Below are 16,575 nucleotides of genomic sequence, written 5' to 3'. Positions count from 1 at the left end.
GACATCACGGATGGAGTTAATTCAAAATTCGAAACTTTAAAAAATCATAACTCTGATAATACGACAGAAAAAATAATTTTAGTTTCATAGTATATTAACAATTAAAAATATTTTTAAAAACTACTGAACTTCTTCATTGTGTGAACATAATAATGCAAACATAATTTTAAGATGAGTCGGTAGGTAAATACATTGCAATGAACAAATATTTTGGGCACTCTTATGTCTTTTAGGTTTATTTACAAATATGTAAGCCAGGTTACACATTTTTTTTCTCACCATAACTGAATTGATTATTGTATTACGGTATAAAACAACCATGATGAGAAAAATCACATTTCTCCATTTTTGTGTTCTCAATCGAACCCGGAACCTTCCGAGTCTAAATCAAATGTCTTAACCATTACACTACGGAGGCCGCCACTTGTGTTTTACTTTTAGTATTGCCGTTTAAACAACAGTGGCGCCCTCCTTTGTTTTCAATTTGTTTTGACAGACTTTACCTAGGCAGGTAGGTTGGTAGGTAGACATATATTTTTATAAAATTAATAGTTTATTTGGGTTGGTGGGTTTTTGTTTAGTTACTAACAATATTATGAAATTATGCTACTTCGAAGCAAAGGATTGCACACATACTTGTTTCCATTACGGAATTCAAATTAAACGAGAGAAAAAGAGAAAATCGATTTCACGCACATATATTTTACCTGCTCTGTGCAGGTAAATTTTGAGATAATAATAACAATAATTATTAATTACAGTAGAGTATTATCGTAAGATTGTTTTATAAGCTAATAAATTTAAATTAAAAATCACTAGGCGATAAATAATAGTTTAAATCACTAAAATGACGAATTGTAAAGTTCGAAAAAAGTTGTTACTCGCGCGAAAATGAAGGCACGCCACGTGTCGTCACCAAAAGCAATCGAACAGGTACGACTGAACTTTTTGAGGAATTATTTTTTTATTACTGTTTGAAGAAAAAAAATGTTAAGAATATGTTACACTCAAGAAGGTATGAACAATGAGGAACTTTAGCCCTACGGAAAATTGGATAAAACAAATGTTTTCTTGTGTGCGGTAAAAATTGGACCATTAAATTGTAAAGCAAAGTTCTTTGAAAATGTACAAAAAAAATATTAAAAGTTTTTTAAAATAAAAACGCACTACTGTGAACGACGTCACTGGTTCATATGAACCAACCAATGATATGAGGGCGATGAAGGATATCTGGTTCGCTTACTGTAATCGAGCCAATTGGGAGAACTGACAGAGAAGAACCTCTGACGTCACATGCAGAGTTATTTCAGAAATTCAAAACTTTAAAAAATCATAGCGCTGATAATACGATAGGTATATAAAAATAAAATTATTTATGCTTAGCTTAATAGTCATGTTGATTACGGTGTGCACACATTTGTGCATTTCAGAAACCTTATGTTGCGGCGGGATGCACATTTTTATGCATTTTGGTTACCTTCCAAAAAACACATATTTGCTTTACTGTGGAACGGATAGGTGTCACTATAATACAACAATGTTAACGATTATTTTCTGTTTCAAAACATTCTTATTCTTCGTTATTATGGCTTTTCCACCTCTCAACTCGGGTGTTCTGGCCAGTGTCGAGTTTTTGTTTTTTTTTTTACATATTTACACATGTGTTAGTAATATAATATAAACAAGTAAGTTAGTATTTAATATAATATATACATATAATAATATAACATATTTACAGCTTAACACCGTTTATAACTTATAACTAGATATTTACATAGAATTTTAAATACACCTTTATTGGGGGGGGGACAGGAGAGTTAAAATATGAATGGGGAATGGGATATTAATATCAGAGAGGTTGGATATGAAATCAGGATAACAATCATTTATGGTGCATCCAAAAAAACATGGTTTAAATCTTCCTCATCAAGCTGACATTCGCAAATGGCAGAGTCCCGGACATGGATTCTGAACAGGTGAGAACCATTGCAGCAGTGCCCAATGCGCATTCTGCATATGGAGGATGTCTCAAACTTGTTTAGAATCACTTTGGAAAACCAAGGCTTCTCTGTTACATTTGGCTATTTCAAAACATGAATAAAAGTTATCATAACAAAGATCGCCGCAAACAATGGGTTGGCAAATAAAAAAAACACCGAACTCCTCATAGGCGGTCCACAAAATACCGTTTTTTTTGTTTTGAATTCTTCTCAAAATTGACTGATTTCTGGAAGTCAGTTTTTAGAAATATCGGAAATAGTTTGTTTAAAAAAAAATATTATCTTTTTGTTTTTTTTCAGCTTTTTCACTAGAGTGTTCTAGCCAGCGTCGAGTTTTAGATTTTTAATTTATTTAAATATTTACACATGTTAGTACTACACTAAAACTCCGATTAATGAGTGCCAGATTTTATTGCTATTGAAATAATACGGCGAATTGGAATCACACAAAAAACTTATTGAAACATGTCCAGCAAAGTTAATTGTACAATTAAATTAAAAACTTAAAAAAATAAATAAACTACTTGATCAGAACAAAGGGTCGGATTCTGATAGGATTCTGCTAATATTTATTAAACAATGTTCTTTATTTATAGCAAAACCTCTACAAACATTATTTAATATTTCTCTTCAAACTGGTAAATTCCCTGAACTATGGAAAATAAGTCACTTAACACCTATATTTAAATCTGGTGATTAGTGTTGTGTATTAAATTACAGACCCATTTGTATATTATCTGCCATTCCCAAACTATTTGAAAGTATAGTATTGGATAAAATCATTGTAAATTTTAAGCATATACTTACACCTGCTCAACATGGATTTATGTCAGGACGATTAACTACAACCAATCTTTTACTATGTGAAGACTATACATGTCGAGCCTTTGAATCTTATGCACAAGTTGGTTCAATATATACTGACTTCTCAAAAGCTTTCGACAAAGTTAATCATAAAATGTTATCCGCAAAATTAAAATCTCTTGGAATTGAAGGAAATTTTTTGAATTGGTTGAACAGTTATTTATGTAATCGCAAACTTTTTGTAAAATTAAATGGTTGTTCATCATATGAATTTACTGTAACATCGGGTGACCACAAGGATCTCACTTAGGGCCACTTCTTTTTATACTGTAAATAAATGATTTATCGTCTTTGTCCATGATGTCAATTACGTTCTTTATGCTGATGACTTAAAACTTTTTAGAATTATCAAAGACTTAAACGATGTTAACATACTGCAAAAAAATATGGACAAGCTAACTGAATGGTGCGAACTCAATAAACTGTTTTTAAATGTTAAAAAATGCTACCATATCTCCTTTATTCGGTCCAGAAAACCCGTTGTGTCAAAATATTTCATGAATAATGTAGCTATTGAACAAGTCCATTCTATTAAAGACCTAGGTGTTACTTTTGATACTAAGTTAAATTTCTCACATCACTATGAAAATATATCCAATAAGGCTATGCAAATATTAGGTTTCGTCATTCGTAACACTCAGCATTTTCAAAATATTTAAACAACCGTAATTTTATTTTGTTCTATTGTAAGATCACAGCTAGAGTATGCATCTGCAGTTTGAAGTCCTGTTTATTACTGTAACTCATATGATCTTGAACGAGTACAGAGAAAGTTTTTAAGATATATTCAATTTAAATTAGGTCTACCTGTGTCAGAAATAAATTATAAATCCCTGATGACTGCTTTAAATTTACTATTACTGTCAAGCAGGAGGACAATAAATGACCCATTGTTTATTTATAAATTATTAAAGAATAAAATAGATTTCCCCGAATTGTTAACTTTAATAAACTTTGGTATTCCACATAGACCAACAAGACTTAATTTTTTGTTTTACAGTCAACAACATAGTACTAATTATTCATTGGATTCACCGATTATTCGCATGCAGCGACTTGCAAATCAATACAGTGATGATTTAGATTTATTTTATATCACGCCATTGATGATCAAGTCCTGTGTTTTGAAAAAGAATTAACAATTAAAAATTCAAATAACGATTAGTTCTTCACTTTTGTTTTAACTCTTTACTCTTGTGTGTATAATTATTTTTTAAATTTATTATTGTTTCATATTTATATTTATATAAACCATGAAGTAAACTTTTTAACTTTCCTTTTAAAGCACTTTCTTTTTTTTTCTTCTCTTCCTCTTTTTTAAAAACTGCTATTTTCTTTGTTTACCTTTTTTTTAAAAGGTACATATTTATATTTGTTACAGATGTAATATTTCCTTTTTATATATAAATACTGTATACCATTGTATACTTTTCTCGATGTTTTTGTTCTTTTATTAATATTATGTTATTTTTTGTTGTATTTTTTTTTACTGGTTTTATTGTAATTATGTAAAAAGTTCATGGAACCGTAAATAAATAAATAAACTTCTCTTTTAATTTTTCTTTCTTGATTATGATTTGGACTTTGCAATCCGGATGTCTGGAGTACTACTCTACTATTAAAGTTGTGTTTTTATTACATAACATATTACAAGGTGCACAGAATAAACAATATTATTACAAAAGCAAAAACAAATTATTTAATATTAGTGATAAAAATAATCAGTTAATTAATATTCCTATGTCAAAATCGGTAGTTACTTTAAGATAGATTTGATTTGATAAAACTGATATTATTTTGATAGCAAAATCTTATAAAAGTATTTGTGTGATATTTTAGTTTGATAGTTGCAAAATAAAACTTAACAATGAAGTCGGTATTTTTATTCTGTTTTTTGTTGGTTGGATCGTCTTGGGCACTCCCAGAAAACAGGTTAGATAAACAAAAAGTATTAGAGGACAATCTGTTATTTTGAGAAGGAATTTATTGGGGAAAGGATTACAGTACTTTAGACATTCACATTTGTCGGCCTCGTGGTGTAATGGTCAGCGCGTTTACCTACGATTCAAGAGGTCTCAGGTTCGATTCCCGACATGCCTGATTTAAAATATTTATTTAAAAGGGTGTTTTCCCACCAGAATATTTCATAGTCCCTGGACTGGTATCTGAAGCGTAAGACTGATCATCTTACCTTTATGTTACAAAAAAAATATGATCAAGATACACTGTGATTGGTGTACCAATGCAGTGCCCTATGCACCATTAGGTGTGGAAAGGGAATGATGAGACATTCACATAACTTATACTTTTATCATTATCATCATTCCATGTCGGCTCCCTAGTTGGAGCATATGGTATGCACGAAGATCCTCCAGGCATATCTGTCGGCTGCCAGCTTCTTTGCATCCTCCCAAGTCAGGTTCGCATCTCGTAGTTTTGACATGAACTGCCGACGAACAATCAGCAGTGGACGTCCAGGACGTTGAGAACCTGATGCCTGAAATGTAGGCAAGCGTGGTTAAGGCTCTCAGGAGGCATCCGCCGTACATGGCCAAGCCAACCTTATTGACTCTGCTTAATGACAGTTGTCACCGGAGTTTGCTGCGTCCGTTTTCTTATTACTTCATTCTGCACAAAGTCAATCCACCGCACACCCAAGATTCTTCTGAGACACCTATTCTCAAAACTCAGTATTTTGCTGTTTTGGGCCCAAGTGAGGTGCCATGATTCGCATCCATAGAGGAGAATAGGTGTTATGCAGGCGTTACATAGGCGACATTTGGTTTTCACTGAGTAAATATCCGATCTCAAGACAGCCTTCATACTGTTGAATGTGGCGCCTGCTATTCCTAGCCGCACTCCCAGTTCTTCTTGAAAGCTGCCATTTTCCGTAACATAAACCCCAGGTATTTGAAAGTCTCGACCCTTTCGATAATTTAGTTTGAGTCAGGGGATTTTTCTGATGCCTTTATATTAAATATATTCAAAGTTAATGTGTAATCTTAGTTACCCATTAAGTCTTGAGACTTTGGTCCATTATGTACACAAGAATTGTTTTTTTCTTTTGTATAATGGAAAACGTTAAAATATGTGTATATACATATATAATATGCACTCAATTATACTACATTCTCAGTGATACTGCGTATCTATTAATTGAATTTTTCAGCAGGGGCACTTAAAAAGCGTTTTGTTAATATTTATTTTATTTATTTAATCCAATACAAATACATAGTTTACAAATGAAAATGTTTATACAATAGGTACATTCAATGTAATTTTATTTTTATTTATGGATGTAGCCACTCCACTGGCCCACAGGCACGTTCCGGAATGTCAGTGTATCATTTATTCTGTACATAATTGTACATACTTTCGTCTCAATTGTTGTGTAAAAATTCAAAAGAAATCATAAAAATGAAAACATACTATGAAAACAAACATATATCAATAAAACGAAAAAGGATTTTCAAGAAACTAAAATTATATTCTTATGTATGTAACATATTCCTCAGCTTCCTGTCAAGTCTTTTTAGCAATCTATTTATTTACTCGAGCTTTGAAAATGTTGTTTTTCATTTTGTTACTTGAGATTTTAATTATTACTTAAAATTTAAACCAACTAAAAATACCACTCGACTATCAGAAAAACCATAATTATTTACAGTAAAAATAGCAGTTATTTTCAACTAACGGTTCTTAGTTCGATAATAAATTTATTTCAGTAAAACATTTTCATAAAAAAACAGGTTGGTCAGGATATTTTACTATGTAAAAATAACTATAAGTAACATCCACCTCGTAATGTAGTGGTTAGGATGTTCACCTACCATGCCTGAGGTCCCGAGTTTGATTCCTGGGTTGGTATTCTGAACGCATAAGAGCACATAGAAAATACATTTTTATCGCGTATTTAATACATGCTAACACAGCGATCTCTTTGCACGCAATTCGGTTCAGAATACCAGCCCTGGAAAGGTTGATGTAAAATATTAATATTATATGGTGGTTTTACACTGAAGTATTTCATCATCTCTGGATTGGCACCTGAAGCGTAAGACTGATCACGTTAATGTCCTTTAACAGATTACTATAACGAATTAGGTTTGCCGATGCAGTGCTCTATGTACCACTAGGCACAGAAAGGCAGATATGAAAATGAAAGTATTTCTAGTTTTTTTTTTGCGTTTTATATTTTCCGTCTAAATAATGGTCTTCGGGAGATAATTGAATGATCTTGTTTCCAAAGTAATTTTACATTCAGGGAACCCGCAATTTGAAGACATCACAAAATTAAAAATATTCACCTTTGCTCATATGTTTAGCTTTATGGCTAGTTTAATTAATTTCTATACTCACTGTGTATACCATTCCGTTGATTTTTAGAACTTCCAAACTTTTTATGTTTTTAAGATACGTAACTACACTGGATCCTCTTTTCAAACAATTTTGAAATAACATGGTACAAAAATTAAATATAAAAAAAACAATTAACACACCCTAATAAATTTTTTATATTTAAAAAAAAAGATTATTTGAAATTTATTTATTAACCCTTACGGATTATTACATTCATTTTACAAAAATAATATATCATTTTTTATTTTTACTCAATTGTTGATAATTATATTTTTAACGCCTTTTGAAAAGTTTGTTCGAGTCTTTTGTTTAGTTTTGTCTGGTAGTTTATTGTATGATTTCAGTACCTGATTTGTTAGTCTCGATTGTTCTTGTCTTGTTTTGGAATGTTATATGTGGTATTGTTCTGATATTCTTGAATTATATCCATGTTTATTACAATTTTTTTCCAGTTTTAGTTCTTTGTCTACAATAATATCAGTGGCTAATTTATGAATAAATTTTAAAGATTCTAATTGAAAAAGTTCATTAACATTTAATTGTTTAGTTTTTAAAAGAGTTGTTTAGTTGGTGTTAGATAAGGGAGCTCATATACTAGCTTCAACATTTTATTTTGCTGTTGTTGTAGTCTGTTTATGTAATTTTGCTTTCCTGTTCCCCATAGTTGTTGCATATAACATATTTTAGATTTGACATAGGCTTCATACATAAGAATTTCATTGCCCAATTCGTAATCTCATTAATATGAGGTACAAATGACAACTTTTGATCGAATACAATGCCTAGATTTTAATTTCGGAAACACTTTGTAAAACATATTAATTTATACTTTGTTCTCAATGGAAGCGAGACCTGTATGCAAAAATAGAGTAATGTGGCTTTCTATCCTCTCTGCATACCCTTACAGAGAAACAGCGTGATGGTTTGTTTTGTTTTTTGTACTCAGATAACAAAGGTGTTTTATTCTTGCAAGAAGTTATACGTTGATTGTAAGATAATTATTCAAATCTCTTTTTCCGCATTTGATTAGTAAATAGTAAATTCAACTTACCATGTACAAAAAAGAGGAAAAAAAAAAAATATTATTCCGAATGTGAGGTTTAATAATTTATGGTACTCATAATCATTCTGACAAACGTCACTATTTATACTAGATAATATAAATTATATTAATCCAATGATAAATACATTGACATTTTATTTAAATATCTAAATTCATTTGATATCATAAATACATATATTATCTCATATTATGATCAAAATGTTTTTTTAAAAACACAGAACAAAAACACTATAAGTTATCTAATTTGTGCAATATAGATTGAGTTTAAGGAATCATTATTACATTACGCTATTTTTACTGTTAGCCAATGTTTTAGATCACATTATGGTGTCCACTATTAGGGTTGATTTCTAGCATCCATCTTTGAGGTTCTAAACAAGTTTAAAAATGTAACCAAAAACTTGTGTTTTTATATTTATAGAAATATGGATTTATTTATTTAAACGCTTTATATACATATACAGTTTACATACATATGCATAAGCTTTGTTTTGTACTTGAGTAAAAAAAAATTAGGAAGTTTTTATCTTTTAAATTATTTATTAATATTATTTTTTACATATTTTGTAAGTTATCTCTACATTGTAACATATGTTTTATTTATTTATAAATTTTATCATAAATACAATTATATGTTCACTTTGCCCAGCTAACAAAGGTACACACCCCGTTCCAAGATAGGCAATTACATTTGAATACATGATAATAGTTTACAAGTTAATAAAAAGCATAGACTTATAAAATATAAACTTACTCATATACACATTTTGATACATATACATACACACATACACATTCACCCATACACACATATACATTAGGGTGATGCTTAAAAGACCCAAAAAATTTTTTTGTTTCTTTTCTCTTAATTCACCCTCCCGTTTTGTTCTACCTAATAAGAGAAACTTAAATTAATTTTTTGAGATTTTTTGAGAAAAATTTAAAGGTCGCTACCGAAGATTAAAAAATCTAAAATTTTCCCAAAAAGTGATTATTTAAAAAAAATTGTATTTATTATATTTTTTATTTTTTTTTTTACATAATAAAAGCTAAAATGAGGTTATAAGGTCCATATATGTTACTTAAAGCTAATTTTGTATCATATATGTGTTACAATTTACTTTCGGGATGTGAACAAACAAGAGGAAAATTAGACAAAAAACACAGATTTTTATAAAATGTCTTTAACTGTCACAATTTAAAAAAAAACTTATTACAGAATTAATATAAGCTTATATTAGTTGTTTAGAGCCCTTAAAAAGATTTTGATGCACAATTAACACGTAAAAAACTCATTATGCAGACAGCAAAGTTGCTTTTTTGTAGTTCGGGAGCTTTTGTCTGAAGGACTTCACAAGAAGCAAAATATACTGCTTCTGGTCTTCATCTAGGGTCAGTATTTTGTTGTACTCTTGGATTAAGGACACCCCTCTCTCTGCTGTATCATTGACTACCTTAAATTTGGATACTATCTCCTTACTTTGAATATATTCCTTGTCTTTGATCCAGTCTTCAACTTTTTTCTTGAGGAAATCGGAGCTTAATCCGGTAATAGAAAAGAATCGTTTGGTGTTACTAGTGACAAAATCTTCTAGATTTTTATTACCAATGTTATCAATGTCTACATTAATTCTTTTCGGGCAAAAATCAGCTCCTTCTTTCTTTAGAGCTTCCACCATTTTCTTCTTAGTTTCATTTCTCACTTTGTCGTCAAAAAATGATAAGGCGATAAGTTCCTCTGAGACATACCATAAATGGCCACATACTTTATTTATTGCTTTTCTAGCTATGACAGGGTTTACATCCTCATACTTCTTTAAATCTTTGAGGAGTTCTAAGTCATTTCTTGGGGCTGAACAAGCGGATGGAGCTTGGAACCAATACTTTATATAGATTAAGACTGTAAAAATACAGATTTCTCGCAAACCTTTTTCCTCTTGTTTTGTTGGTCTGAATTGTTCTCGAAACAAGAACATTTTCAGAGAGTAGATAGACTTTGCCATCCAACGTGCTCGGTGCAGACCTGCAGGATTTTTGAATGACACGCCATTTTTTAGTTCTCCTCTCAAAAATACAATGCTTAGTTGCAAGAGTTCCTTGTAATCATCTCTGGGCTGATATTCTGTCAATTGTTTCTTAGCAAAATTAATTATTTCATCTTTCACATCTTGGAGCTTTTCAATAGATTCTTCATCAGTTTCTAACGTCGCATACTCTTTTTTATTAATTAATTGCCAGTTTTTCTGAAATCTTTTGAATAATGAATTATCTGGTCCAGACGAAGGCCCAATTTCGTTTTGAACAACTGATTCCAGCATAATTTCCATAATGTGATGCCTACATGCTAGCCAGAGCATTTCCTTATCCATTTTCTGCTCAAGTAGAATACAAGCCCCTTTTCGAGACCCGGTATTAGATGCGGTTGTGTCAAAACTCATACTCATTACTTTATTGAGTAAACCCCATGAAAGGAGGGATTCATAAACTGCTGATGCAATTTTTTCACCTTCAGCAGACTCAAGATTCGGAATGCAGAGAAGCTGATCCACCCCTTTACCAGAAACTAAAACTGGAAGTCGGTCAACAACTTCATGACCTGTGAAATGTGAAAGTGTTTAGTGGGATAATAATTTTTTGTAATATAAAAAATTACCACAGAAAATTGAATTGAATTTTATCATTTTTTATTAAATTTAAAGCCTGGTAGCGACCCCTAAAACTTAATGAAATCCAACAAAATTTTAGTTAACTCCATTTTACATATGAGAGATCAAAATGGGAGGGTGAACCGTTGATTTTTTTAACTTTCATTTTTAAGCATCACCCTAATATACATATATACATACATAATTAAATATGTTTTGTTTTATATGGTAGAATTGGCTCTGCACTATTTAGCTATTTTACTCGAATAAAATTTATCATTATCATTTTAAAGGCAGGCATATTTCTTAATATTTTCCTTTATTTACTTTTTTTTTTTCCTCATGTATCTCTATAACAATGTATAAACTTATATATATGTATATGTTTTCATATGTAAATTTTTTAAATATTTTTCTATGTACCATATACCTATGTTAGTACATTTCCTGATTTTTACTTATTATTGTATCTTTTAGCTTTTCTTATGTTACTCGTATCTTTAATTTTAACTAAATTTACATACTCATGTTTCACTGCTGCACTTAAATGTAATTTCTAAAATATGTAAAAGCCCATAGGGCGTGTAAATTAATAAATAAATAAATATTGCCTTTAGGTAAAATGTCACTAAAAATTCCCATGCTGAAAAACTTTTACAGAATTAAATGGCAATGTTACTGATGAAAGCGTAAAAAAAATATACTAGTAGGCAGCTTGAAATACAATCTCTCAGCCATATGGTAAAACTATGTATGATAGATGCACAAATGTCAAAACCTGAGATAAGCATTATCATCAAAATCTAGAAAGGTGTCCTACGTTGGTTAGGACATGTAGAATTGAAGGCCAAAGAAGGGCTGAAAGATTTACAATGCGAATGTTGACGGATGCAGGAAACGAAGAAGACCAAGAAAGGCATGGCATGACCAAAGCCAACAAATACTTGAAGATGGACATGTCTAAAGTCAGAATTATCGAGGCACATGCATTAGGATTAGGAGATGAACGAATATAGAGGAAGTGAGGATGATGTTTTTATCTTTGTAGTGATAGGTACAGATTTTACTTTAAAATACTTAAATAGGAGATTGTTGCCTATGACTTTATGCTTATTATTTATGTTATTATAAACTGAAAATTATTTATCCGTCTTTTGATGAAAAATAAAGTTTTTATTAATTAATTAATCTATCGATCAAATAAAATTATGGTTTGACAGCAAAGTATTTTATCTGATAAAATTTGATTACAAAATAACAAAGCTTATTGTTGGTATATAGTATGTAATACACCTATCATTATGTACTGCATTTGAAAGTGAATTGTTTTTTTAAGCAGTTGGTGTGCCACAATTTTGGTGTCTTGCCAATGTCCCATTATTTATTTGTTTTAAACGCCCTAGTGGACTTTTAAATTTTGAAAAGTATTTGATTATGAGTAGTTTTACAAACGGCGAAGTGATAAACAAACAAAATACAAATGAAAATTTAAATTATAACCTGAACAATTCAAGCTTTATTAATGATTATTTATTTATTTTTATCATTAACGCCCAAGGGGCATTAAAAAAAAACATGCATGCTAACATACTTAAAAATAAAACACCAATAATCTAATAAGTAAATAATTATTATTATATTAATTTTAAGAGAGCAGCTTAAAGCTGATATGCTTAAATCTATTTAAACGAAAGTTAGTTGTTGGCGCAATTTAACTTTTTCCAAACAAATCTAGTCCATTTTTGAACCCATTGAGACTACACATTTAGATCAGCTCTTGTGGCAGCTTATTCCAACCATCAACAACCCTATTGCTCAGGAAATGCTTCCGTGGATTTAGATTGAATCTCGTTTTCTCCAGCCTGAGACTGTGGCCTCGAAGACGAGCATCTTGTTTAAGCTCGAACATGGTATTCAAATTTGGGCAGCTATAGTGACTGTTGAGTAACTTGTATGTCTCTATCAGGTCACCCCTTTCTCGCCGTTCCTGCAGCGTTGTGAGACTGAGAGTTTCCAGTCTCTCCACATATGGAAGCCGTTTTAGGCTCGGCGACAACTTTGTAGCCCGTCTTTGGACTCTTTCCAACAAGTTGATCCCTTAACAAAATAGGGAAACCCATATTCGAAAGTAGGTCTGATATAGTATATAAAAGAACAGTAAAAAGATGTGAAATTATAAAAGATGTGATAAAAAAGTTGAATCAAGTAAAAATAATGAAGGTAAACAAAATAAACAGCGTTAGGTGTTTAACTAATAAGTTTACTAAGAGTTTTATGATTTTTTTGTTTTAGGATTGAAGAGAAATTCATAACAGCCAATATAAACGATTATATTGATGAAATCTTGCCGGCGATTGTTGATTTCCTAATAAATAATGGGTTTGATCCGATGGAACTTCCCGACATACTTGAAGGATTCAGTGTTGTAAGTTAATCTTTTAAACATCAATGTTTTAAAATATCAAAATGTTTGTAGACAGGCTGAATTCAGAAAGGGAAAATATTTTTGAGAAGGGAATATGAAAGTCTCATGAAAATCATATGATTTCTTCATTTTGCGTGCTCTTTATCAGACTACAGCCTTAATAACAGCTCCTATTAAAAATACTCCACCGGATTTGTATCAAATAGATAAACATCATAATTGCATACTGAATACCATTTTGAATACATACTTGAATAAACTGTTTTATGTGACATTTAATGTTCTAGAAACCGTTGTTTATTGAATACCACGGAGAGCTGGAGTTAACTAAAGGAATCTTCAAGAATTTGAGATCTTTGAGCCGAGCTGGAGATATCAAAGTGAGCTACATCAATAAGCTACTCAAGATATCCGGAGACTTTGGCATCAACAAAGTTGAAGTAAGCTGAATTGTATTTTCCATATTGTTTCTTACAATAATTCACTTAGAAAACATACGGTCATACGAGTAGCAAAAAAAACAAATTTGAATTAAAAAATACCAATTATTAGGGTACAAAAATGAGCAAATAGAAGAGGATGAAATGATATTCAAAATATTAAATTCAATATTTGACTATTCCCAACTGTTAAAACTAATTAACTTACGAGTGCCTGGCCGGGTTACTCGATTCACTAAAATCTTCTATATAAATGTACCTACAACAAACTACAGTACACACTCACACAATAAGGAGAATTCATGCGTTAGCAAATGAATACGCAAATGACATACATATATATATTTAATATAAGACTTGCATTTTAAAAGGCAGTGTATCAATTAATTATCTTCAAATTTAAATACCTAAAAATTACCATGTTGTCTTAAATTGTGTACCTTTCACTAACCTATAACTGTATTTTTAATAATTCTTTTTTTTAACTACTTTTAATTTTAAGATTCTTTTAATATAACCGAAGAGAAAAAATGTACTTCTGTTTTCTCTACTGCAATAAATGTATGTACTTTATGCATACTCATATATTTTCAACTAATATGTAAGATGACTTTTTATATGTTTTATTTTCTTATTCACATTAAAATAAATGTCTGTTCTTTATAAATGTAAAATATGTAAAAGCCTACAAGGTATTTTATAAATAAGTAAATAAAATAAATAAATTATATAATACCTTTATAATACCTCAACGTTATTTGTTTTTAACGATTTAGATAACATGTGCATTTAAAGTTTTTTCTGACTCTCACAGTTTCACACTTTTGCTGGGAGAGCATTGCATGCCATGGGGTCCGTCACCCCAAATGCACATTCACTGAATTTAGTTGGTTGGTTGCCTGCAGGTTTACTGACTTTTCCTATCATGGTAGATGTAACTGATCTATGTGTAAGACGTGTCGAATGCATAGTTCTTTTTAGATATTCCGTAGCAGAATTGTGCAGTGACTTATAAATAGGCCAATAGAGTTTGTATTCCACCCTCTGTGGGGAGCATAGCCCGTTTAACTCCAGAAGTTATGGAGAGACATGGCTGAACTTAGAAATTCTAAAAATAAGTCTCGCTGCGGCATTTAATACAGACTGTAGGCACATCATTTCATTCATTGGCAGATCAGCGCAGATATTATAATAATAAGCTATAGCTTATGTTAGGTTTTTGTTATTTTCATTGTGTGTTTTGTAATATAAATAATATAGATGTACATAAATACCTTGCTTTTAAAACTGTCTGAATATTTGTTAATTATGTTTGTTTTTTAAGTTAGTCTTCTTTGTTTATTCTCAAATGTAATTTCAAAAAAACTAAATTGTTAAGTGTCCTTGGCACGGGAAACCCCAGTGAGGTCACATTATTTTTATTATTAATTATAGTTTGTAAGCGAAAAATATGAATAAATAAATAAATAAATAATGTTTTAATTCCTCTCATCAGTTTGAATATGACTACCTGGCAAAGATCATGGATATTGGACCGACAGGAGGAGTGGAGGGGTCTATGACCAAGGCGAGCATTTTTATTGAAGTTCTTGTTGATTTTACTAATAACGAAATCCACCTTCAACAGTTCTTCATTTATAATGTGGGGTAAGTAGAGAGGAGACACGTGATTAAGAATTAGTCTTTTTCAATCAGTTTTTCTAACTACATTTAGTTCAAAATCTTCTCTTAGGTAATATTAGAAATGTATGGGTAGTGTAGCAAAAATTGATAATTTTTCAGTAAGCTGCTTGTTGTATGCTGATGATGCAGTTCTGTTAGCAAGCAGCAATGAGGATTTGCAAAAAATAGTCTCTAGAATGTATGATGCATGCCTGAAGAGCGAATTGGCGATTAACGAAAGTAAGTCAAAAGTAATGGTATTTTAAAGGGGAAGTGAGGTTACTGACTGTAAAATAAATGTAAACAACAAATGTTTCGAACAAGTATAAGAATTTGTGTATCTGGGAAGCATGTTTTCAAGAGATGGAAGAGTAGAAAAAGACGTTGAATGGAGAGTGAATGCGGACAAAAAAATTAACAGCGCACTAAGCGCAGTACTCGCTAATAAAAATATGTCAATCGAAGCTAAACTGGCAGTGCACAACGGAGTTTTAGCCCCAACACTTATGTATGGAAGTGAAACATGGAACTGGCAAAGGAAGGATGAAAGCCTAGGGGCATGTATGACAAGATGTATGAATGTGGAAGAAGCTAGGAATGTATGCCAGTGCTCATTTTAAATTTGGAAAAAAACAGACACAACTTATGTTAACACCCAATATATTAAGTAATTTTGAGACATTTGAATATTTTTTACTTCAACCAGTCCAATATGTTTTAATCCTAGTGTTTAATATTTTTTAAATATAATTATATTTAATTGCCTGCTTTTGCTTTCAGTAAAATAACTGTGAAGCTGACTGGCAACATTCTCGTAGACTTTCTATCCAATGCAGTTATCAAGGTTATTACCACTCTGTTCAAGAATGACATTTTGAGCTTTGTGGAGAACAGACTGAGGAAGGCTCTAGAGGAATACTTCCAGAACATTAATAGCAGCATAAACGGCTCAAAGTTCCTGTTCGAAACACAACGTGCTTTACTTTATTGAGACTGCTTAAATTACAACGAATCATTGAATAGAATACAATTGTATTGCTATTCGATGATTATTGACCAACTATTACTAATAAATTCTACTAAGAAAAAACAAGCAGTAATAAAAAAATTGGTTGAT

The 16,575-nt window shown here is 30.9% G+C and overlaps 1 protein-coding gene across 5 annotated transcripts; it reads left to right on the top strand.

Annotated features, from left to right (window-relative positions):
* Window positions 1-666: 666 nt before the first annotated feature.
* On the top strand, window positions 667-16,575 carry LOC148281371 (uncharacterized). 5 transcript variants are annotated; one of them, XM_088226826.1, is made up of 5 exons: window positions 667-933; window positions 13,224-13,356; window positions 13,644-13,796; window positions 15,292-15,443; window positions 16,239-16,575. In XM_088226826.1, exons 2-5 carry the CDS (start codon window positions 13,321-13,323, stop codon window positions 16,447-16,449), a joined length of 552 nt encoding a protein of 183 aa, XP_088082952.1. In that variant the 5' UTR covers window positions 667-933; window positions 13,224-13,320; the 3' UTR covers window positions 16,450-16,575. The 5 variants fall into 5 exon arrangements, with proteins under 5 accessions (XP_088082952.1, XP_088082951.1, XP_088082953.1 ...); XM_088226825.1 differs by lacking the exon at window positions 667-933 and adding an exon at window positions 990-1,015; XM_088226827.1 differs by lacking the exon at window positions 667-933 and adding an exon at window positions 1,038-1,353.

Source organism: Micrasema longulum, unplaced genomic scaffold (assembly GCF_059751315.1).
Source record: "Micrasema longulum isolate JH-2025_06_02 unplaced genomic scaffold, ASM5975131v1 h1tg000469l, whole genome shotgun sequence".
Lineage (NCBI taxonomy): Eukaryota > Metazoa > Arthropoda > Insecta > Trichoptera > Brachycentridae > Micrasema > Micrasema longulum.
This window is presented reverse-complemented; position numbering and strand designations above follow the sequence as displayed.

Excerpts from the sequence above, each read along its gene's own strand:
- LOC148281371 (XM_088226823.1), top strand. The coding sequence starts at position 4,732 with ATGAAGTCGGTATTTTTATTCTGTTTTTTGTTGGTTGGATCGTCTTGG. Across the intron at positions 13,357-13,643 it reads TACTTGAAGGATTCAGTGTT|AAACCGTTGTTTATTGAATA; the intron begins GTAAGTTAATCT and ends TTAATGTTCTAG. Across the intron at positions 13,797-15,291 it reads TTGGCATCAACAAAGTTGAA|TTTGAATATGACTACCTGGC; the intron begins GTAAGCTGAATT and ends TCCTCTCATCAG.